This window comes from Dunckerocampus dactyliophorus, chromosome 19 (assembly GCF_027744805.1).
Source record: "Dunckerocampus dactyliophorus isolate RoL2022-P2 chromosome 19, RoL_Ddac_1.1, whole genome shotgun sequence".
Taxonomy (NCBI): Eukaryota; Metazoa; Chordata; class Actinopteri; order Syngnathiformes; family Syngnathidae; genus Dunckerocampus; species Dunckerocampus dactyliophorus.
Window position 1 is genome coordinate 6,290,653 of NC_072837.1, and position 24,992 is coordinate 6,315,644.

General features: G+C 40.6%; 2 protein-coding genes across 4 annotated transcripts; both read right to left on the bottom strand.

Annotated features, from left to right (window-relative positions):
- Window positions 1–91: 91 nt before the first annotated feature.
- Window positions 92–5,515, bottom strand: emc7b (ER membrane protein complex subunit 7b). Its single transcript, XM_054761659.1, has 5 exons — window positions 5,158–5,515; window positions 2,929–3,048; window positions 2,652–2,790; window positions 1,491–1,571; window positions 92–669 (listed from the first exon to the last, which is right to left on the bottom strand). The coding sequence occupies exons 1-5, from the start codon at window positions 5,379–5,381 to the stop codon at window positions 520–522; spliced, it is 714 nt and encodes a 237-aa protein (XP_054617634.1). The 5' UTR covers window positions 5,382–5,515; the 3' UTR covers window positions 92–519.
- A 453-nt stretch (window positions 5,516–5,968) lies between these two features.
- katnbl1 (katanin p80 subunit B-like 1) lies at window positions 5,969–19,374 on the bottom strand. Of its 3 annotated transcripts, none has more exons than XM_054761656.1 (10): window positions 17,893–19,374; window positions 12,032–12,157; window positions 11,859–11,896; window positions 11,430–11,709; window positions 11,221–11,336; window positions 11,093–11,143; window positions 9,196–9,285; window positions 8,874–8,975; window positions 7,023–7,116; window positions 5,969–6,557 (listed from the first exon to the last, which is right to left on the bottom strand). In XM_054761656.1, exons 2-10 carry the CDS (start codon window positions 12,038–12,040, stop codon window positions 6,525–6,527), a joined length of 813 nt encoding a protein of 270 aa, XP_054617631.1. In that variant the 5' UTR covers window positions 12,041–12,157; window positions 17,893–19,374; the 3' UTR covers window positions 5,969–6,524. The 3 variants fall into 3 exon arrangements, with proteins under 3 accessions (XP_054617631.1, XP_054617632.1, XP_054617630.1); XM_054761657.1 differs by lacking the exon at window positions 17,893–19,374 and adding an exon at window positions 12,366–12,518; XM_054761655.1 differs by lacking the exon at window positions 17,893–19,374 and adding an exon at window positions 12,641–12,797 and having other exon boundaries at window positions 5,970–6,557.
- Window positions 19,375–24,992: the final 5,618 nt, after the last annotated feature.

The window sequence follows — 24,992 nt, forward strand, 5'->3', positions numbered from 1 at the left end:
ATTTATTGATTATTGTGACAGGCCTAGTCCTAATTACAATATTAAAAAATAAATAAACGGTGGAAGATTTCACACAAATAGGACTGAAACATAGCTGTTCCATACCATTGCAATTTATTTATTCAAGCTTTTTAAATAAGATCTTATCATTAGTCTTAAAATTACTCAATGAATCTTCATTCACAGTCATATTAATGAAATAATAATACAAAAAAAAAAAATCTCTGACTATGTATAGATGTTGTCTTTCAGGTAGTGGAATTAGCAGCAAAGCACGATTAGAACAGGACAATGAATTAAGACCACTACAGCAAATGAAAGAAAAAAAAAACTGCTTATGAAGGGATTTCTTCCAGAGGAGTGTGGGGGAAAAAAAGGTAATATTTTTTAAGTTTGAAGTAGTTTACAGCTGTTCATAAAGAGAACTGTACAATAGACCCGGAGTGAGGGAGGGGGGCGAAAAAGACACTTAAAAATCCTGCTTCTGTGACTTGACGTGCTTCTTCAGAGGGACGCGTACTACCTCCTCTTGACAGCCGGCCTGGTTCCTTTGCTGCTGCCGCCTGCCTTGCTGGAGCCCTTGGAGCCGGAGAAAAGCTTGGTCATGAGCTCGGACACATCCGGAAGCTCGGGGTTGGGGTTCAGCATGTTCATGGACTGTTCCATTTCCTGTAAAAAAATGGCAGTTAATAAAAACTAATTTAGTACAGTGCCTTAGTCAGTAAGACCTGTCTTTCAGATGAGCCCTCTTTTTCAAGACCCATTTTTGGAACTATTTTGGTAATAGGGTAGCTTTGTAAAAAGGTGCTTGTAGAAAAGCAAGTATACTGTAATTCTCCAATAAATAAAATGATCCAATAAAAATACACATATTACATACAAAAACTGAAGGATCCAATAGTATGTAGTTTATTTTACTGCTCAGTTACTTGCTTCAGACTCAACTCAAAACGTCCTCACCTTTTTCTGTCCAGTGAGACTCCCTGCATACACCAACCTACTCCCCCCTCCCTTGCTCATCCAATCAGCAGTCACAACACAGTCTAGATGCATTCACGGACTTGTGGCGAGTCGGATATTTCACATTCTTTTCGAAACCATAAACACCATAAAAAGCTCAGAGAGGCAAACCGCCCATCAATATTGGCCACACTTTTAGTCTCAAGGCTCGGCTGCTGCGACCATCATTCAGGATAAAGATGTAGCATCTCCCCGTACGTTGTAAGGATGAGGAGGTGATGGTCCATCAACAATCTCTGGGATAAAGGTAAGAGGGTCTCCAGGCTCATTCCCTGGTCCCTCACTTTTAATGTGTAAAATCTGATTACCGATACATGTACCATTACACCACTCATCGTTAGTCACTGTCTTTGCAGGTGAAAAGTACACATCGGTGGAGGGCTGCACCCACTGAGTGTGTTTTGTTGCCAACTAAATCAATGCAGTGCATGGATTTGTAATTTAACACTCTTCTTCATGGCTTTTCTTACCTTTCTCATTTCTGGGTCATTGGTGTTGACCACTTTGGGCAGCAGAACAATGATCAGCAGGGGGAGCACCATCATCATAACCTGCAAGAGCGAGACAACCAGTAAATTCAGGCACAGGACCGAGACTGGACACAACATGAAAAAATACTGTGTGATCGAGATGGTAATAATTGCTGTTCAGGATGAATACCTTTAATCGATAATTGATTTCACAGTAGCGAATGCATTTGGATCATTAAGGAAAACAAGTCTCTAACGTCATAAAAAACTTTGGAGTGATTAACTTCTTTTTACACTTGAAAAGTTGAACACTACTAGGGCAGGGGTGGGCAAATTGTGGCCTGTGGGCCACATCAGGCTTGCCAAGCGTCTTAATCTGGCCCACCGGGCGTTTCCAAATTCCTTTTTTAAAACCTTAAACGCTGCATTCGACAACATGACTTGCAGTGCTATCGTGGCACGCTTGAGCCGTACAGGAAATAGTCAGACGCAATCTGTAGCTTGTACAAAAAGGCGATCCAAACAACACAACACGTCAGCACACAACGCAACCTACCCACTGCACCTTGTGTGCATTCAAATAAATATCTATGCAAAATACCCATGCCAAAATGACACCCATATGGTCCTGCCGCAGGGCATGCTGGGTAGCTTGTGATGCTCTCCCAACATTTTGCCGTCTTGGTCGCATTTTTGCTTGGTTGCAAAATATGTCGAGGAAGTCGTTGGCAAAGTAAATAAAACAGGGACGTTAACATATTCTTGATATCCAATGTTTTAATGTTCATCGCTCATATTGTTGTTGCCGCTGGACTACCCAGCATGCCTTGCGGCACTTGTAAATAACACTTTGTTACGTGTTATGTTTACCGTTTAGCTGTTTATCACCCACGTAGCAGCAGCAGTTGATTTATGGGATGTGTTACCTTGCTGTGGATGTGTTGTGTTTTCCTTTTGTTGCACCGTGAGTAAGTATGTGGTTCTCTTTGGTGACCACACATATTTTCTTAAGCACATAATTGCCTGTACAGTTAATACTGAGACTTTATTATGGTGACAGTTTGAATCCTGAACAGATCATTTCTAATTCTGTTCTTTCCGATGGGCACAGCCACACAGAAATTTGACTCATAACCAAAGCACGAGCTATCGTTTATTTACCATTGGATTCATGAGGAAGTCGGTCCAGCCCCAGGTCTCCCTCTTCATGAAGTAGCTGTGAAGACCACTGGCTCGAATTTGGAGAGGATACGGCTGCCGGATGACTTCTGAAGTCTTAATGTAGTTCACAAGACGAGCCCTGTTAAATGGACAAGTGTTTGTTTTTTTGCTTTTAAATAAATAAATAAATAAATAAACAAATGGACAAGTGTTGCGTGTGTGGAAAAGTCACATAGAATTCAACATAATTGAACTCAGTTGAATGGAGAAGTCATACCTCATTTTGCCCTTGGATGTAATATCAACACGGATTGGCTCAAATCGGTACGCTGGAGCGACAACTTCAACAACGTAGGACCCGGACGGGACATCGTTTACAGCAAAACTACCATCAGTTCTGCAACAAATAATAAAAATAAAAAAAAAACCCCCATCAACTTTCAGTACCACTCTTCCTGCAAAAGTGTCCCTTGTTTTGTTGTTGTGTGAGAAAATACATCTTGTGGGTATTACATATGTCGTCTCTTGTTTAGTGCGAGTAATGGCTTCCAGATCCAACCGCAATAAGTGAATTTCTGCCAAGTAGGATGGAATATTAATAAATGGAATATTTTCATAGTTATGGCGTAGAAAACCTGTTTGTGGTCTTCTAAATACAGTTTTTAACATTATTAGAGCCCTCTAAACATGAAATAACACTCATATAGTCATGTTTACATTTGTATTACAAAAATATAGTAGATATAGTCAGAGGAAATAAAACATACTAGACATAAATAAAATTACACTCACACTTTTAGCAGTTCCTTGATGTTTTTTTCTGGTCAACGTACGTCCTGCAGTGGCTAGTCTCATCAATGTATTGTACTGGCGGCTTTATATGGCTTTACACTCATATTACCCACTAGAATAAGAGTAAATAAACCATTTAAGGCGTAAATAAAACTCCTGCTGGTGTTCCACAGTGAATGTGTTCCCCAGGGGACCTTAGCGGCGGGCGGACAGATGTGTGGAGGACAAGAAGCGATGCCGGTTAAGAGTTCAGTTTTAGATTGTCGTGGGTTATGGCCCTAATAGTCGCCCGTGTTATTGTACTTCTTATTCTGCCTCATTTTCTGTCTGCCAACTACTCCTCCATTTCTTGACCAATTCAAAGAAATCCAATATCGAAATGTTCAAATGTGCTACTATTTGAGACTTTTCAAAATATTCCCACATTTAGTGTAATTTCATATTTTCTGTGAAAATGTTCCCATTGAAAATGAATGGCCAATTTAAACGGCGCCCTCTGTTGGCGTAATTTCGTTTTACATATACTGTACCGTTACAGAATCAGTCTGCTGAATCTACAGCAATAGCATAGCTTAGCTGGTAAGAGCACAGAGTTGCCAACCCAACAGGTGCATGTTCAAGTCCCATTCATCATGTTGTATGAAATAAAATAAACAGTGACCCAAAGATTGTCAGCTCAATTCCATAGTCGAGCTCAAAGAACTCCAAACGGCTCCCACCTTCATTCTAAGTTTTGATTTTTGTACATTGTCAAAGCATTTCAGTTTTGCTTCAGCTTTTCAGCATTCACATCTAGTTAGGGCCTGTTGTGGGATAATTGAAACCTGCAATAAACGCCTGTTCTGGCGATCACGTCTGGTCTGTCTACTGACACCTAGTGGCCAATGCAGAATACTACATTTACAATTAGAACGCTTCGTCTGCCTTTTATTTGTATTTTAGTTCATTTAATCATTTTAAAGCTTGAAATTGCTTAATTTAGACAAATAATAAAGTATAATTTGCATAAATATGCATTTGTACTGCTATTAGGCCGTATTGAGCCACTAAGATTTTATTTACAAAGTAATTTTTGAAAAACGGCACACATGAGGGCGCGACGTAGTAACGGATGGTTAAAGTGTGTCGTGTCATTTTATGTTGCGCCTGTACTTTTCCTGCTTGTTAATGAATATCTTGATGGTACGAATAAACAAGGTACGAATAAAGTAGCGTTATTTTTGGGGCTTTGCACAGCTTATTACACAAAAAACACATACATAGCTGTATGGCTTTCTACTCATGAGTAGAGAAAGTTAAGTCATGTCATCGTGTATGAACAGTCGTGCGGGAGCATTTATGTGCGTTCATGGGTAAATAACTGGTACATTCTAGAACATATATTGTTAAAACTATTATTTACATTCAGTGAACACGTCCATTGTTTTTTGTCTTTACTAGCACAACAGCGACTGTTATTATTATTGTAGCATTAGCAATGTGTTAGGCCTGACCTCGCCACGACGTACATTGCTGTATTTGGCCCTATAATAAAGACTTGATTGAATATTAGCATATATGAATACCAATGGTATTTTGTACTGTAAATTGAAAAGACCATAAAGAGATAGTGCCCACTGTCATTCGTTCTTCTCGATGTTGATTAGCTAGCATGCTAATGATACGGCACCAAGCTAATTCGTTAGCATGCATATACAGTATGGAGATTTCTTACCTCAAAAAGCCCACGTAGTCTTCACCGTCTACGAGAACCCTTGCTGTAGAGACCCAGTCTTGTGTTTTTACCCCAGGTACGATCGCCCTTCCCTCAATTTTAAACCGATCTCCCGTGGTCTGTGTCGATACACCTGCGCCAGGCCCTGTTTCTATATCGGTAAAACACGAAGCCACGACGAACGTTGCCTGCACGAAAAGCCATAAGAGCGCTATTCTCTCCATGTTGTTTGTTGATATCAAATAAAAGACACTTTAAACTGGAGTTGCGACAACATGGAAATCGCGTCGACAGAACAGACCGTACATCAGCTGTCGTGACGTCACATAAAACGACGAAGCTTTATTGTTCAACGTTCGATACACAAACGGAACCAATGCTGATACGGCTGCCGTCTTATAACCATACCTGCCAACCCTCACGTTTTCACCGAGAAACTATTATTTTGCCCTTCTTCCCCCCTCCCGTTTTTAATTTCCCTGTATTTTAATTTTCATGATTTTTTTTGTAGGCCTGCCGGAGACACACTGCTTCCGGTCCGCTTGGCAACATCGGCAATCGGCGGTAGTCAGGCCTTCAATATAAAAGGATTGAAGCACGCACTGTTCCACCTCGCTCGCAAACGCTGTTGGAACTTGCCATAGTTTCAAAAACAAAATTATGGTCTTTATCCGAGTCATTATCGTTAGGGACACCTGCACAAGCCAGTAAAATCCAAACATTACAGGGTTATACATTTGGGTTTCCTCCCTTGAGACTGCAACCACAATATGTACAATGAATCATGTTTACATTTTCATGTTATGTTTAGAGAAATAATTCGACATTTCGATCTTTGTCAAATTTATTTAAAAGCTTAAAAGAATAACTTGTTTTTACATCGAGTCAAAATGACACATGGAGATACAAGATGCGCACAAATAACTTAAGACTGATGCAAATTCAAGTTCCTGATTCCATTGAATGCAGGTTAAAAACATCCAAACAGCGGGCCATTCATAAAATCCACAAGTGCATTTGCATTCCGTGGCAACAAGCGGTGTAGGGAAAGACAACTAGCTTGGCACTACATAGAGCGACACACATCCGGTCTCATGGCGGTCCACGGTACGCCCCCTTTCCTGAGACGGTCCACTTCAATGTGAAGCAGTCATTTGTTGTGCTTCTTCGGCAGAAACGTGCTCCCGGCCCTGCTTACGTGTCTCCCGCTATGACTCGGCAAGTTGTTCTTAAGTGTCAGTTTCAGTTTGAAGGTCTGAGTAGCAAAACATGATCCAGTCCATATCCCGGATGTCATCATCCGTACAAAAACACAGCCGTGATCCGGCATTAGTGGTCACATCCTCAGGAGTGCTACAGTGACATTGTCAGCGCAGCTGCAGGACATAAGCCTCAATGTCCTGCAACGTGACAAAACACCAGCATTTGCTCAGTTCTTAAACTTGAAAACAATCACATCACTCAAATGTCCACTGTATTTTCATTATATGACAAAATGACTAATGAAACAACCCCCCAAAAAAACAAACAACTTGGAAGATGTGTGATCCAAGTTAGTGGGTGGAGCTTTACCAGGATACAAGCATGTGGCTCTGTACACCCTAAAACAACAGCCTGTGGTGCTGTTTTAACATGTATTTATTTAGGACAAGATAACTCAACAGGCCTTACTACACCTTTGAGATGACACATTCATATAATCTAATTCTATATTTTTTTATTATGTTTATTTTTCTTTTTAAAACTTCTGATAAAAAAAGAAAAAAGTTTGAAATGTATGAAAAATGCATTGGAAGGTCTGGTCTGTTATTTTGAACAACTGTCTGACACAATAATAGCCAAATACTACAATAACAACACCTCACCTTTGCTAGGTCACCAGTAGAACCTGGAACCAGACAAAGCCTGGCCCCGTCCTTCCACATGTCCTTTAGTCGTTGCTTTAAGACTTCAATGTTCCTGTAGCACAAAAAACAAAACAAACCCAACAGTCACAGGATATGTTGATTTGTCTTGTTGCCTCTTCAAAAGAAGCCCTAATCTACTTGAGTGCCAGTCTTATCCGGCACGACCAGCTGTTACACTACAGGGGGCTGTCCCGATACAACTTTATCAATTCCGATATTGCAGCCTTGATTATCGGCCGATAACCAATATTGAGCCGATAAACATGAAGCATACACACTTTTATTTTGTAGTGTGGAACATTAGAAAAGCACAATTCATGCATACTTTTATGACTTGTTTTGTAGTTTGGAATATTAGAAAAGGCTTGATCAAGTGATATTACTCAAACAGACAACAATAGTCAGCAACAGTAGTTATGAGAACGATTCACTCATTTACTTCTTTATGCAGGTGGGGTATAGTTTCATCCACAATGTAGTGGCAGCTAGCATAATAGCGAGGTTTGAGGTGCTCAATGAAGCGTTTAAAGCGTACATTACTCACCACCGGCAGGGGCTCGCTCGTTTCTGTTGTAGCTAATGACTTTTTGCCATCCCCTGGGAGTGTCCCGTGTGATGCTGCTACATGTTTGCTTTGAGGTTGGTCAAATTAAACTTCCCCAGTTCTGCGCCACCACGGGAAATTTGTGCATGACAAGTTTTGCAATCAGCTGCAACGTCTCCTGCACTTTGCGACTCTGTTAGCACGCTAGCAAACACTATTGCTGTGATCACATGGGCTCTATCTGGTCGCTGCTGCATCGATATGCTGAGGTGGAGTCTGGAATTGACTGCTTGTATCAGAGTGCCAATATCGGAGATTTCAGATGCAGAGAGATATAATCCAATATTGTTTTTTTTGTGGGTTTTTTTTGCTGATATTGACCTGATACACATTAAGAATAACTTGCACTATTGTGGGTTTATAGAATCAAATTGCTAAAATGTAGGGTCGCAAAATGGGCCGACATTCGGCATTATGACATCATACAGATAAATCTGATAACCGATGAAAAAAAAAAAACAACAACAACTGTAATGTGCGGTTAGGCTGAGCAAATCAGGGGCTCCTCTTCTGTGACGTGCTGCTAAATTTCTTGCCAAATTTCACCAAATACTCTGCAAGCATTCTGTCATGAGAAAAAAACCCATCAAGCTTCAACACCACACCCTTACCAGCAACCTGAAACACCAGCATCGCTACGACGCCCGCGGCTTGTTTCTTTTGCTGCGGCGTTTGAAAAGTGCAAACAGGTTGCCAGAGACGACGCAAGGGCTAAAGCGATCTGTGCAGCCAGTAATTCTGGCCCTTGGGGGACCTCGGGATTGTCCTGACTTTTCCCCTTTATATGGCACCCCTGGCCAACAGCACTCACCATAAATAGATTGAAAATGTTTTAATTAATTAATTAATTAGGGAACTGACTCAGAGGTTAGTTACCAAAGCTGTGGGTCATGTGGTCATACCGTGTAACAAAAAAAGTAAATTCAGCAATACTTTGGTTGCATTATTTTTAATGCTTTGAAGAGCTATTTTCATAACCATATTTAATTCCACAAATTCATGTTTGTAACAAAAGCTTATAAAAGGATCGGTACCGGATCGGAAGCCAGAAAATGTGGATCGGGACATCCCTAATCCCTACTGTAATGAGATGTTTCCTTTGTGGCCTTCAAACATGGTGTGACTGACAAGCTGCATAAAAACCTAAACTCCCAAAAGACACATTTAAAGACCAAGTGGTGTCTATTACAACATGCAGCTCTCACCTGTTGTCCAAACTGTCCCGCAGTCTTTTCTCTGTCTTTGAAAGTTCTGGCCACCATTTCTTGATGACGGATTGAACCCAGTGTAAACCCACAAGGATATGTCTGTGGAAGAAACCGTGCGAGGTAGAGCAAAACAAACATAAATGTAGCAATAAAAGATTACAGGTAGTCATTTTGGATAGTTTGGGGATTCTGCTGCTTTCATTCAACAGCTGTCACCCAAACTTTTTTTGTTAGGTTGAACCAGAAACTTCTACTGGTTGATAATTACTTATCAGTGAAAGGCAGTCCACTTACAGATACTGTATGCAGCGACACTTACTCTTCATATTTACTGGCAAGAATCACTTTTACTTGGGGTATGAGGTCAACGCAGCAGCCAAGTGAAAAACATGGTGCTTCAGTTTGAAGGCTGTCAAAAACAAAGCAAGGAAGAGAAACGTAGTAAGCAAACTGGCAGCAGTAGATGGTAAAACACATCAAGGTTATGTTATGCCTATCAGGGGCAATGTGCTACTAAACCCTTTTATACAGTGAAATGGGCTACTGCTCTGGTCACTTAACAATGCATTCTCATGAAGTCAAGTACTAGGCAACAGGTGGTGCGATGACTCCTGTATTTAGCCATTCAGGAGACTGATAATAGTTTTTCCTGGAAAAGGCCCAATAACAGCATCATGTGAAAGTGAATAGTGGAGATACTCCTGCATATGGCACTACATGCATCCATTTTCTACTGCATATCCTTCAAAATGAACACAAAAAGGTAAAAAAACAAAACAAAACCTGGCACATTAAAGGAGATAACGGCACACACAAAAAGCAGTCACATTTGCCATTCTATACACCCACACAGTTTAGAATTGGTGTTTTTTTTTTTTTAATCTAAAGTAACATGAGTAAAGTACCTGTCCTCACTGCAGTGTGGCCAGACAAGAAATATATTTAAAACCAATAGTGTGAACAGAGACTATGACATAACGCTAAGTCAACATTGCATTAGCATTACAAATTACAGTGGAAACACTTAAGTCAAACACCTCTGAGGTTGCACGACTGTTTCCTCCACCATTTTATTGCAGGGGCACCCTGCCCACCCGGGAAGGTGAGGTTAATTCTATTTTTTGTCTGTACTCCACGTAATTTAAGGATACCTTTCCTATGGAACCTTCATAAACTACAGTTTTATGAAGCTGCGAGGTGGGAGAAGCAAAATGAACAATAAGACACGTCTTGATTACATGCATGCATGTACTGCCATAGCAGTGAGTGTAACATGGGTGATTTACAAGCCTTTCTATTGATTTCTATCATGAAAGGTGCTTATTATATATAACTGACAAAGAGCAATTACGTCACAGTCATTTTATGATGCTGCTACGGTGCACATGGGCATGTGTTTGTGCCTGTGTAGTTTTTATTTTCATTTGCAGTCTGCCACAAATGATACTTGGCTACTTTTTTTTTTTGATTTGGCACTCCCAGCTCGCTCTTGCCATTCCACATTACAATGGCTCTGTCTGATTAGCTTGTTGTTACAACGCCGTACAGTAGATGGCATTGCAACTCTGCTTCTTCACGCCTTGTACCACCGTGGCACAAATAACTCGGTTGCGCAATGTAACACATCTGTTCTTCGTTTCGCTTAAGACAGGTGCTCTTCAATTTGCAAGCGATAGCCAACAAATAGCTTGACAACGCGGTGCAAACGGACAGACCAAACAACGAACCACAAAATGAACACTAACACGCAACAGGTAAGTTAACACAAAACAAACGACCATTTTATATGGCTAATGACGCCTGAGCAACAACCACAATCACGTAACTTCAACTGTTATTTACAAAGTGCCCGCAAGGCACGTAGGTTACTCCAGTGGCGGCTCCTCTCGACGCTACAACAGCACCATCTTTAAAATCAGACTGAGGCCAGGACACGTCATGAATGTTTTGTTTTTTAATCAGCCCTGGGCTTTGTGAGGTGAACGCACGCCTGTCTGCCATCGCACAAAACTGAAACCAACACCCGGAAATCAACAACTTCACCTGCAGGTGTTCACAAACTTTTGGAGGGTAGTGTATAGATAGCAGCGCTGTGGCAAACACCACGATGTCCATCTTTCAGCCTCATTTTATCACTTGACTGTACGTGAGTGGTTAACAAATTGTGATAATGTTCCACTGTACTTAATGAAAAAAAAATGCCAAAGGAGACTCACTCATCGGTTATGACAGGTAACAGGTCAAGCAGCACTCCCGTATCTTCAATTCTGGGGAGTCACAAAACAAACAGTAGATGTCAAGGATTTAAACGATCCAAACCCAGTCTCGATAGTAAATGATCTACCTAATTAGGTAAGCCACTAGTTCATTGGAGTTTCTTCGCCATAGCGTTAGGGCCACCTTAAGTCGAAGATTCCTTCCAAAGAGGATGTGAGTCATCGCTTCGTGGTCTTTTGATAACTATGAAAAAACAACGGAGAAAGGGAAATCTGGCTAAACACTGCAAACTGACTCTGTTGTTTAAGGTTGAACTATTATTTTTTTTAAACATACTTCAGTGAAATCACTGTACTTGGAGCTGGCCCCTGCCATCTTGGAGGCCTCTGCAGTGCTCACAGGGGGCCCGCAGTTGTCTTTATAGTGATTCCCCCGCACATCAGCGCACGTCACCTCGTTTTCTTTGTTGGCCATGCCGGGGTCGCGGGCACGGCCAACATTGAATGTTTTACGGTGCAGCTTCGAGCCCACCTCTGGGAACAGACCACTCCTCCTCTTGCACGGTAAGGACTTCTTCGCTTTGCCGGGACTGTGTACTCCGTAATGCACTTGGAAGCTGTGAGGAGCGACAACATGGACGGGTGTTCATTCGGAGAACATGGATTCAGATTAGAATCAACATGTTAGATGTTTAAAATGATCCAGTGACTAAAAGGAGCATTAACTGTGTGACACATTCCTACAAATATGGATCAAGAGACTCACCTTTCCTTATCTAATTTGTCCTTATTTATATTATCCACCTAAAACAAAAGGACAGGGGATGAGGCCACTACTGCATGCTCCACTACAACAATACCACTTGCACTGTCACCAGGAATTTCTAAACCACCACACTGTTTACATAATATCACACGCTAGTAGCTCACAAGTCTTACCTGCTTCATGATCTTTGTGGCAGAAAGATGCAGGTGAAATCACATGAGGCCATTGGACTTTTTCTTCTTGACTTTTGAGAAATGTCGTTGACAGAAACGCATATCACTTGTCACAATTGGGGGACTCTATTGGGGAAGGAAAAGTACATAGAGTTCATGTGTCAAACATCAGACCACGTAGTAACAGATGTTACAGTTGGCGACTTCAAATTGTAATAAATGCACAACTGGGAATAGTCACAGCACGAGTGTTACACTAACACGACGCCGTTGTTTGCTGCTTCGTTAGTTGTATTAGCATTAGCAAGACGTCCCCCTCGCCAATAAAAGTTACCTTAGCACGTTCTCCATCGCGTTAACAACAACACGGCGGAAGATATATCAAGTGGCGTTTACAACACCCAATTTCGTAACATTCTTCGACGTAATGGGGCTAGCGAAATAAAATCCACAGCTAGCCACCTGCAAGTGTTAGCCCACAGCTTAGTCAGAAAGCTATCAAACATAACACAACCAGCTAGCCTAACTAGCGACTTAGCCTCCCCAACTTAACTATCATAATACTTCAAAACAATTAGCGGGAGTCAAACACCACATTTAAATACCAACCGAGGCATTTTGTCAAGAGACATGTATATTCTCTTTAGGTATGTAAAGTCCAAAACGTGAAAAACAGGTTACAGTCTAGGCCAACTCTTTTGCTGAACGTTCGCTGCCGTTTCAGCGTTTGAACCATTCAAATGGATACACTGCCGGTGTGTTGGGATTGTGGGATTGATTTGGGCACAGAAAACCGGTCATTCAGCGACATCTGCTGGACATAAACGGTAACATCATTTGTTTTTCTTCAAACGCGCTGACGTGACAATGCTGCTAAATGAAGAATAATCAAACATTTTACTGTTTTTGAAAATATAATAAATAAAAAAATACAGTCGTCCATCACCACTTCGCGCTTCGAATTCAGCGGCTTCACTATATCACATTTAAAAAAATCAATTAATTACTAAATCATGATGTTTTGTGGTTAAATATGGCCTATTAGGAAAAAAAACATGCATATTTAAGCACATTTTAACGTATTTTACCCCTTTTATTAAGCATTTTCAAGCATGAGATAGTTAAATGAAGTAAAATACCAATACAGTATAAGCCATGAAGAAGACACGTTGTGATATGTAGTATTGTACACTGGTCACTAGGTGTCACTAATGTCACTTTGATGAGACAATAGCTACTGCCGGAAGTACTCTGTGATAATGTGACTCTCCACATGCTAACATATGTGAGTGTTTATTTCTTATTACTTAATTAAAATATTATTATAACTGCACATCAATATACAAATATAATATACAGCTGTCACTTTTGTGGATGATTTTCTTGCTAAAACATGCCTAACAACCTTTTCCTTTCCCTTACTTCTAAAGCCATTTGACGAGGAAGTGACGAACGGTTGGCCCTGCTGCCTTTGAATTTCAACTTGAAGTTAATGATGCTAATTGTGTTGACATTATGTAAGGCCCTGCCGAGCTGCCTCGCACACTGCGCCCCTGTTCCCAGCAGGGCTGTATGCCGCGTGAATGAATTCGTATCCTTGTCCACAGACTGCAAAGCAAATGAAATCAAAGAAAATGTCTGGAAGGGAAAAGGTGGTGGTCGGTTCAGCATTTCTGTCAAATTATTCAGAAACTCCCTGGCTGGCATTCCTCAAACTGAGGGTGTATTTGGCTCAAGGACGAGTCCAATAAACACTGACAATGTCATCTTATTATAGTCTCAATATCATAATTACATCTCATGTTCTCATCATATATTTCATCAGCACAGAGGGCTTTTTTTTATTCAAATAACCAAATCTAGCACATCACTTATGATTGTTTTGGGGAGTGCTTCCATTTACATCCATCCATCCATTTTCTAATTAAGGTCACGGGGGCATGCTGGAGCCTATCCCAGCTGACTTCAGGCGACAGGCGGGGTACACTCTGGACTGGTTGCAAGCCAATATACGGTTCGAGCAAAAATTAAACTTTAAAAACACTCTTCTAATTGTTCAATAAGTCACGTTTTTGCCCCTTATAGGACGGGGTGTCCAAACATCTTCCACCGAGAGCCACACACTGACAAATCAAAGGATGCGAGGGCGGCACTTTTGCATTTTTTAACGCATCCCATGTACAGTAGATGTGCTAAGACATTTTTTATACTTAAAGAATAAAGAAGCCTGCATGTCAGCTTTGTGCTGTTTTGTATTTACAAATATTTTAACTTCCTTCTTGCACATCTTTTCTTGTAAGATGATGTCTTTTTTGTCAGAATATTTTGACTTTATATGGTAATATTTTACTTGCTTTTACCCATTTTTTTTTCTAGAATTGCAACTGTATTTTGTGCTTTGTTTGTTTCTTATAATATTATGACTTTTAAAAAAAATTCCATATTTAAATCTTTCATATTTCAACATTATGCTATTTATTCACCTAGTATTTCATCTTTATTCTTGTTATTGTTTTTGTTTTTTCAACTTTGCTGTTGCTTTTTTCGTTTTCTTGTTAAATTGTATTTTTTGAATGTGCCGAGGGCCAATCAATAAACAGCCGTGGGCCGTAAATTCCCCCCGGGCTGCATTTTGGACACCCTTGCTTTAGGAGCAGCATGCTTCTTGCTGGTCTTTTTACACACCCATAAATAACATATATTTGAGGAAAGAGGAAAAGTAAACGCATAAATGACGTACAACTCAATAAAGGTTATATATACAATATACACAACCAAACTATATCCAGTTTTGAAAGACATGAATATGTTCTGGTAACAGGGAAGGTACATTTATGTACTGCAAATCTGTCAAGGCTTTATGCCTTTAAAGCCAATCAGACGCTGAGGTTACTTAGTGCAGTTTTCCCTTTCTAACGCTAGATGGCAGTGTTTGTCCAGGACGACTGGACATCTGCGGCTCAAGGTCCAGACAAGTATGACATCCATCATTCAGTCGACTTTACAAGGTGTCACTTTTACAATGTCGCGACGTTCTAAGAATTGCCATGGCTTACAAGTGAAAAAGTCACACCCTGTACACGACAAGAGCACAGTTTACAAGACATGGCGACATCGAGGTGATCTCCTGACTTGTCTTTATGGGCCTTCGTCGTATTTCTCCCATGCAAGCCTAACTGATACAAATACTGTACTGCACAAATAACATATCATCCATCTCCATTGGTTTTCCTTCATGATGAGATGGTAATTGTAAGTAATGGGAATGGACAGTCTGGATGTGTCAGTTTAGACCCTGAATAGGATAGCAGCACAGAATTGAATGAAAATAATGATCAGATTCTAGGTGAGCATTCAACTGATTGTTTGAATGCTCCCCCCGTGCCCCCGACAGCCCAAACGCATGCATGTCGAGTTAACTGGGTTAGGCCCCAGCTCACCCATGACACTGAACAAGATAAGTGGCGGAAAACGAGGGAATAAATCACAGACCTTGTCTCCTCTCTCATCATAAAAACTATCTTGCTGTCCACCTGTTGTCTCTTCCATTTGCACAACAGCGTGTGAAATCGATTGCCAATCTGTGTTGCGTCCTAAGTGGACAGTTTGATTTCACACAAGTGTGACTGACTCGGAGTCGCATTGTGTTGTTTTAAGTGTTCCCTTTATTTTTTTTTGAGTAGTGTATAATTGATTGCTTTCTTTACTGTTCTCAAGCTGCTGTTTTTTTTATTAGCCTGCATTCTAAAAATATAACTTAACAGAAAAAAAGCGGCAAAAATGGAAAAATAAGCAGTAATTTTACAAGAATAAAGTCAAAATATTAAGAGAAAAAGTTGGAATCAAACAAGAAAAAGTTGTAATTTTACGAGAGCAACGTCATAGTATAATGAGGAAAAATACCGTCATTTTAATAGCATAATGATGAAATATTAAAGAAAAAGAAAGTGGTAATACTATGAGAAACAAACCAAACAACGACTTAAGTTGTAATTTTGGGAAAATTACGTTGCGTAAAAAGTTATAACGTCATAAGAAGAATGTCAAAATATTTTTGGGAGTAACGTCAGAATTCCAAGAAAAAAAAATACAAGAAAGTTTAATTAGTTAAGGGAAAAAACAACATCAGAAAAGAAAAAAACAACTGTAATTTTATGAGAATAAAGGCAAAATATTACGAGAGAAAAGTTGTAAAGAGGAAAAAAAGTCACAATATTATATATATACTCTCTATATATTGTATATGTGATACTATTATTGCTTTTATATGTTGTCTTTAATATTAAAGACAACATATAAAAGCAATAATAGTAAACAATAATAAAAGTGATAATATTATGAGAAACAAACATAACAAAATAATGTTGGAATTTTCTGAAAATTAGGTTGGGAGAACTTGTTATTATAGGAATAAAGTCCAAATATAGGAATCAAGTCAAAACATCACAAGAAGATAATTTACAAATATTATATAAGAAGAAAGTTGAAATATTTTGAAAATTGAAAAAAAAAAACAGCAAAAAATAGGAGCATAAATTAAAGTATAAATTGAATAAAGAAGTATAATAGGAGTATAAAGGTGACCACAGGGGTGTTATGTCATGTCTACAGGGCTCTAATAATGGTAAAAAAGCATATTTAGAAAATCCTAAATATGCTTTCTCTGCTCTAACAACAAAAGTGCATCCTTTTGCCCTTGCAGCCTTTTATTTGTCAGTATGTGGCCCTCACTGGACAACATGTGGACAACCCTAACCCTAGCATAACCCTAGCATAAAGCATGTGTGACATAGTTTGGGGTACAGATGTCTTCTATTACCATTAACAACGGGTAGAATTTGCAGTCACAAACCCAGTTAGACCCCCACAAACACACAAACGTGACCCTAAATCTCAGATGGCACATTCCACTGAAGAACACCACGCAAGCTTCTTCTGCTTTGACATGGTCGATATTTCTTAGAGCTCTTCTGTAAGTTCTTATCATTCCATTATACAACATCTCATTCTGACTGTGCGCCCCCTGCAGAGAAGAACACTACCATGAACTCCTTCATCAGTCACAATGACCATTTGGTTTGAGGACATCAAACACAGATCTGGCCAGTACAAGCACTCGTGTGTACTTTCACAATATGAGGCCACACCACATTATGATGAAGCGCTCCCTCGGTGGAGCCTGTAAAACATATTTCCAAGTGACACAGGGCGCGTTGAGGATCCCCTAATAGTCAAATATTTTTGCAGGAGAGATTTATTGAGTTTCATGATTCAATGTTTATCTTGGCCTGAAATGTTTAAAAACCTTCAGTGTGTTGGTCTTTTCAAGAGATAGTGTACGGAACCCATAGGAAATACAGTCATCATAATGGACGGTTCCTCCTAATTGCCCAGAAGGGTCGAAACTACGCAGCTCCAGCTTGAACTGGGTGGCAGGACAGGGTGAGGTCCATCTTTCACCTTAAGTCACATTGAGTAGACATAAGAAGTAACTGCAAAAATTACAGTCCAGTTTTCATACGATTCGGTTTTCGCCAAAATGTTGCCTCCGGTTTTGTAAAACATTGCACCTAACTAGTCCGTTTGCCCTGTAATGTATCGTTTCGGGAGATCTATGCATTTCTGGCCCACTGCCTGTACATTTTTATAGAGTGCCGCTGCTAAACAACCCACCACGGGGCCAAAGAAAGTTTCGTGTGCCAGATAAAGAAGTTGAGAAACACTTGAATTCGATCTTTCCGGAATGTAAGGGAAGTCCGCATCAACAATAAGTTCCATCCATTCATCATTTATGATTATTTTTGCATTTTTTTCTGCATGCAAAACTATAATTATTTTCCATCCATCCACCCATCTTCTACCGTTTATCCTCGAGCGGGGCGCGGGGGCAGCAGCCTAAGCCCAGACCTCCCTCTCTGCGGCCACTTCGTCCAGCTTCTCCCGGCGGATCCCAAGGCATTCCCGAGCCAGTTGAGAGACATAGTCTCTCCAACGTGTCCTGGGTCTTCCACAAGAGGGGGACAAAAAAAGAGACAAGAGACAAGGACAACAGCAGGAACAACAATTGTGTAATTTTATCTCTAAGAGGGAGCCCAGCCACTTTATAGGGAAAACTAATCTCAGCCGCTTGCACCTACGATCTTGTCCTTTCCGTCTTTACCCAGGGCTCATGACCGTAGGTGAGAGTAGGAACGTGGACTGACCAGTAAAATTGAGAGCTTTGCCTTTCGGCTCAGCTCCCTCTTCACCACAACGGACCGAACTGCCGCACCAATTCGTCTGTCGATCTTGCGTTCCATTCCAATTATTCCATATAAAATGTATTTTTGTCAATATTTTTGGGGTGTCTGGAACAGATTAATTGGATTTACATTATTTCCTTTGGGAAAAAACGTCCTCGATTTTCATACGTTTTGGTTTTCATCAGACCTTTTGGAAAGAATTGAGAACAAAAACCAAGGTACCACCGTATAAATAATCCAATATCCAAGGTCCAACTGTCGCCATCATAAATCTTTTATTAACTGTGGCGTACAGGTAATGTTTAAGCCACATTTTAACATTCCAAACACGCTTACAAGCGGAAAATAAGTTAACGAACGCTCTTAGTAAAAATAATAAAACACTCTTAACTTTAAAAGAAATGACAAAGGCGTAATGCACGCAGCAGGTGTGTGTCAAACATCTCAGTCCAAAAAGAATGTAACCACCGTCCATCTTAAAATATGTTGCTACTTTGATTGCAAATATACTCCCTCGTGGCACAGCTCTTCTTCTCTTAACCCCTTCCATGGACATTATTATTACATGTGAGGCCTTCCCAGGCCAGCTGTGAAACATAATCCCTCCAGCGTGTCCTAGGTCTGCCCCAGGGATGCATGCAGTTAATTATTTGATTAATAATAATGTCTAGTGAGGTCTCTTGTTACTTCACACGTGTTACTTCACATGTATTTGTACGTATTTCTACTCATGTATGACAATTAAGGATGCATTTTACTTCAAACTTTCCTGTGCCGTTAATAAAGACTTTATAATACAGTTTGAGCCTTCAACGGATTATTTCTATTTCTGCTATTCCTATGAAAACATTTGTCAACCAGCGTCTCACGAGAGTTTGTGTTTAACTTTCCAAGGTTCACAGTCCATGAATCAAATTGCATCTTTCTAGCTTGCAGCCATGACAACAAGGATGAACACAATTTAATGGAGCACTTTGTAACCGACTCAGTCTCCCGTATCATACAATATTCTTGCCACCTGCCTCCTTCACACCGCTGTACCACAGCCAAACCCAAACTGTAACAACAGTCTCCTGTTCGCTCACTCAACCTGCACCTCCCAATTGGACAAACCTGAAGGGCCTGTGAATCACAAAGCACTTCAGTAAAAATATCACACTGACAAGCAACGAGCAATAGAGGGAGCAAACAGCTGCAAGGTATGTTTCTATTTGCATCCGAGCACGCTAACACTTCCCATGCAGAACTAAACGGCTTTGTCACTGAAGCACACGGAGAAATCTGGAACAGCTTTGTTTCCTCCAGCTCGCATGTCCAGTCATGTGAGCGTGTGGGTAACAAGTCAAGGATTTATGCAGGCGGGGGCTTGACATCAGGTCAGTATAGACTTGATGCATCATTAGGCCAATGGTCCAAATGTGGGATGTACTCAGGTTGGGCGGATCGATTCAAATATTGATAATATCGATATAAATATCGATATTGCTGTGTTGTTCTTATTGTTACATTTTTGACAATGTTATACAGTGGATCTCTGCACGTTCAGCATGTTGCCAACCCACAAATTCGCAGACTTTTGATCAAAACATTGTTTTTTATTTGTGAAAAGACACGCCATTTTGTGCTTTGTGTTTATTGGTAGAAAACCCACATCATTTGCCCTACATTGGCAGAGCTTTTATATGCAGTGAATCCGCTATTTGCGTTCTTACATGACATCAAGCCAAATGCCTACCTTGCTCACGGTGCAACCAGAAATAACACAAGTACCACAGGCACGAGGCAATAGTCGCTTACACACTAATAAATACAAAACAACACAATTTTATCCTAATTTCTAACCTGCAAGGCACGTCAGGAAACCCACGTGCACATTTACCTAAGAAGAACTTACCCAGCATACCTTGCGGCGTATAAATTTGTATGAAATACAAATGTTGTTTTGCATGTACAGTATATTACTGTGTAAGCGCTTATTTTGATACCCACAAAGTCCGTGTGGTGCAGGCACATTGTGTGTTCCACCTGAGTTATTTTTGGTTGCGCTGTGAATGAGGTAGGCGTTTGCTTTGATGACCTGTTGGTTTGTGTTAAAAGTGTCAAAACAGACATTTTATGTGCCTCTTATAATCAGGATCAACAAATGAAAGGCACACTCAATAAGCTATTCAACTATCTTGAAACATTTCAAGGAAAAAGTTGATAACGCCAATACTACCCTGGTATCAGATTGACACCAAATCAGCAGTTGGCCACTCCGCATTCAAGCCACCTGGTGTAAACGTCAGCTGACGGAAATATTGTCAATGGCTGTTTGTGTTATTATTTAAATACAGATTTTTCTGCAACATTATCAGACTCAACTCCTCTCAGCTCAGTGACGGTCCAGTTTGTGAGATCGTCATACTCCAGTTCCCGCCTGGGACATGTTTGTAAGTGGTTGGTAGCGAGGTGTAGAATAACAAACGTCTCCCTCTTTGAACCGGAGCAGAAGTTTATCTCTCGTGCACTTGACAGACAAAAACAGACCACCTAATTTGAGGGATTGTCTGTATACAGTACAGTGTGTGCGCGTAAAGGCTCGCTTGTCACCGAGTCAACCACATAAACTCTCCCAGTCCAGACACACCAAGCATCAAACCAGCTATGCAACCGCTTCATGAGTCAAATGCGTATGATGATCTGCTTGGTTATAAAAAAAAAAGTGCATGTTTAATACTATCCTCATTTGTATTTACCACAGAGGCTTACATGTGACCCTTTTGGACCAAAACTACAATTGAGTGTAGAACACCACCAAGGCTGAAGCGTTGACTAAAGCGGAGCATAACAACAACAAATGGACCAAATCTGTGAACTGTCAGTTGATGAAGACGTAATCATTTTTGTAGGATGCGTAAAAAATACTTGGCTTACAGAACCATTTACTGAGATGAAATTGCCCAAGTATGTGTGGTCTGTTTATTCACAGTTAAAAATTGAAATGTTTAAATAACAGTATTCAACCCCAGCTTAAACAAGTCTACATGATTTGTACATCAGAAATACATTCAGTTCTAACATTGCTTGGCATGTTTGCCCACACTTTCACTCCCTACACCCTCGCCGTCCCGCATTCCTGCTGGCCCTCGATTAGTCACTAAGCTTTTTGCTCTGTTATTATTGCAAGAGGGTCTCGGGTCATAAGACTTTAAACACCAGAAAATTCCTGCCCTCTGGACCGCCCAGTCCTCTTGTCAGGTTGCGTCCATTAATGCTGTGCATTACCCAAAAATCCTAGGTATGACTGGAATGGATGTCCATCCGTCCCTACTCAAGTCGTTGATGATATACAGTAGTTCTTTCATTTTTACACATATAGAGAAACACTGAATTGAAGGGATAGTTTGCTCATGAACGTCCCCATCAGCAGTGTAGCGCATCAACAGTGACTTTTCCCCCACTTCGTCCCATGAGCCGAGTTCTGGTCGGTTTTTTTTGTGTGTGTGTTTAAGAAAGTAGTTCCGGTTAGTCGGTGTGGGGTCGCATAAGTAAAACATTCTGCCTCTCAAAACAATATGCGTTCAAAACAGTAATACATTTGCATCACAAAACCGGTCCCCCACCCCAAAAAGTCAGACCTCTCAGTCGCTCGGCTCCATTTCATCTTCGTTGGTATCACTGCACGGGATAAACTGTCTTGAAATCCGAACAAAACAGAGATTGCCAAGTGTCACTGAATCAGTGACGTGCGGTGAGGTTTGTGGCTGGTGAGGCACTGAGTCATTTTTTTCCAAATGTTAATACAGATTGCTTATTAACAGGATAACAAGAAGAAGAAGAGGATAATTCACTTTTGTTAAAAACTTTGTTTACAGATACTTCTTAGTCCCATTTATTTATTTTTATCTATAAACTAAAAAACATTTTTGCTCTTACCTTTATCAGTATATGAAGCACATGCACCCTATCCTTCTCCAGGAAGAGCTCTGATACATTCTTGTGAAAGCCTGATCACTAATCCTCCATTTTGGCAGCCAAGTTCATTCATTCATTCATTTAGTGAAGTGCACTCGAACGGTAGGCTCAGCTTGTGCACTTAAGCCGAGAGGAGAAAGTCGCTGCAGCCTCATCTCAGCTCTCAGTCGTGTATTTTGATCAGGAAATGTGCAAATTCTGTGATTTTTACGTAAGAAAATCTCAAAAAATGATTGTAATCATCCAGAAAATACATTTACTGACAGAGTGACTGATGACACTGACCACTGATCCAGTGGCGGAGCTAGTACTACTACTACTACTACTACTACTACTACTACTCTCCGGCCTCCCCACTGGCCAACTAGACATTTCAGGTATCAACTTATTTCCACCCTTATGTGAGTAATGGCCTCACCTTGGCCACCCCAATAAAAAATTTCTGGCTCCGCCGCTGAGGTGGTCATTGCCAAAGCTACATCCTTGCACATACAGTATGTTAAACACAAGACAAAACATAAACACCAAAATTGTCTCCCTCAGGAATCAACTCCATGATGTCTTGAAAGTTGGTAGTTCTGCCACTGAGCTCCCAAAACAAAAGGGCTGGGGGCTCAGACTGAGTATCACTGTGTTCATCAGCCAAGCGGGTCTCATGTTACTCCCATGGGAGTTCATGTCTTGAAAACACAAGACTTAATCAGCGACATTCAGCGAGCTGGAATATCTGGGAGTCAGGGGATCACATTACCCAGGTAAGGTCCAGAGGAATGTGGCATGTACTGTACATGTTATCAACTCGTGACCAGGAGCTGATGAAAGGTCGACCTTTTTTGGATGATTAAAAATGATGTAACTGGCGACGGTGACAGTCTTGGATGACATGTGATGCTGGGTATGTAGATAGGGGAAAGGGCACAAAGACAGAAGCTAGTCTGGTGCCAGAATTCCTCAGGAAGACACATATTTCACATTTGAGCAGTAATTATGCTACACAGACAAAGTGAATCGGGAAGAGGCGTTTGGCTTAAAAGGCACAAGAAGAACACCAGCCTCGACATTTATTGAAAGACATTTTGAGTCATGAATAAGCTAAACAAAGAGATGCGCATCATGTCAAGTGACACGTCTCTGTTATGATGGCAGACGGATCCACAATAGCTTCCCCGCAGGGTCACACAAGGTCTGACGCTGTTTTATAACATTATTCTGACCTGAACACATCAACAGCAGTGCAATTCCAACACCATATATGTATCTCCAACTCATAAACTTACTTACATGGTGTCTTTGAACGCAACCCTTCATGGCTCATAATAACTTTTGAATCAAATGTTCGGCTACTATGAAAGAGACGAGCGCTAGGCAAATACATTTTCAGACGTGTGTGTTATCTTTTCTTATCTTTCAGTTGATTTGGAGCTGTTAATGCATTAAAATATGCATGTCATTTATCTTTCTGTTCATGAAATACAGCAAAATGAGCATATTTCACACAGTGGCAAATGGCATTTGATAATTGGGATTAATTTGATTGAGATTTTTAATCATTTGACAGCCCGACTAATAATAAAACAAAGCTGTATTTAAAAACTATTACAAAATTAAAAAATACATACAAATATCAAAGTGGGCCCCCACATCCTTTGCTCTTCAGTACGCAGCCCTCAGTGGAAAAGGTTTGGACACCCCTGACTTAAACAATGAAATGCCTCAAGAGACTCTTTCCCCTCAGGATGCTTTATCCACATTCGTAGTGACCTGACATTCGTAATGACATAACAACTGATATTATGGCAAACAAAGCACACATCAGCGTGGTCTTACAGCCATGCAGCAAGTGCAAACTTGAAAAGGAAACGCAAATAGCATAGATGATGCGAAAACACCAAGGAGCCTTTGTCAGTGGGCAGAAGTGTGCCATTGGTAAAAATAAGAGCCCCATCTTTCTTGTAAATAAACGCCTTACTTCAAACAAACACTTGATTAAATAAACACCCCTCAGCCACTATTTCAGGAAGTACGGTATACATGCTTGAGAGATGAAGTAAATAGTGAACAACCTTGTTTATGTAGGAAAACGCCTAAAACGCATAATGTCATCAAGTGCTCTGAGTGACCCTTTGATGAGCGGCTTGCGCAACCTTTGCCTATGCAGGTTAAACCCCCGATGGAAGGTAAACACGAAGAGCTGGCAAATAATCAAAAGTTTCGGAGTTGATTCATGCAGAGACAGCGAGGATTAGACATGCAGACAGGCAAAGATGAGAGGAGATGTCTTGTGAAAAGGCCTCTTCACTGGCCTCCTTCATGTGCTCCATATGGGGATCAGTCCATGTTTGGCTGAGAGGTAACATGCTACCACAGTCCTAAGTCACATCGACCACAATGTTGGCACTGGAGAAGCTCCGTATAGAATGTAATACTGTATGAAGGGAAAACGTCTTTAGGATCGTTTACTTTTTCCCAACAACATCAATTAGACATGCTGTTCTGTTTGAGGAGACCCAGTTGGCACATGTTGAATTCAACAGAGTGAACTCCAATAGAAAAAGTTACTTCATGCTTTGACTTGTGCCTCGCAACCAAGATTCAACATACAGTTTAGTTTGCACGGAAGTAGATTGACTTTAAAGCACTGATGCTAATGCTGTAATGTCCCAGTTCATAGTAATGTGCCACATTTGTGCATTTTAACACCAACTAAAATGAGCAGAAGATGGATTTTTTTTTCTCAAGCTATAACATAACCTGAACCAACC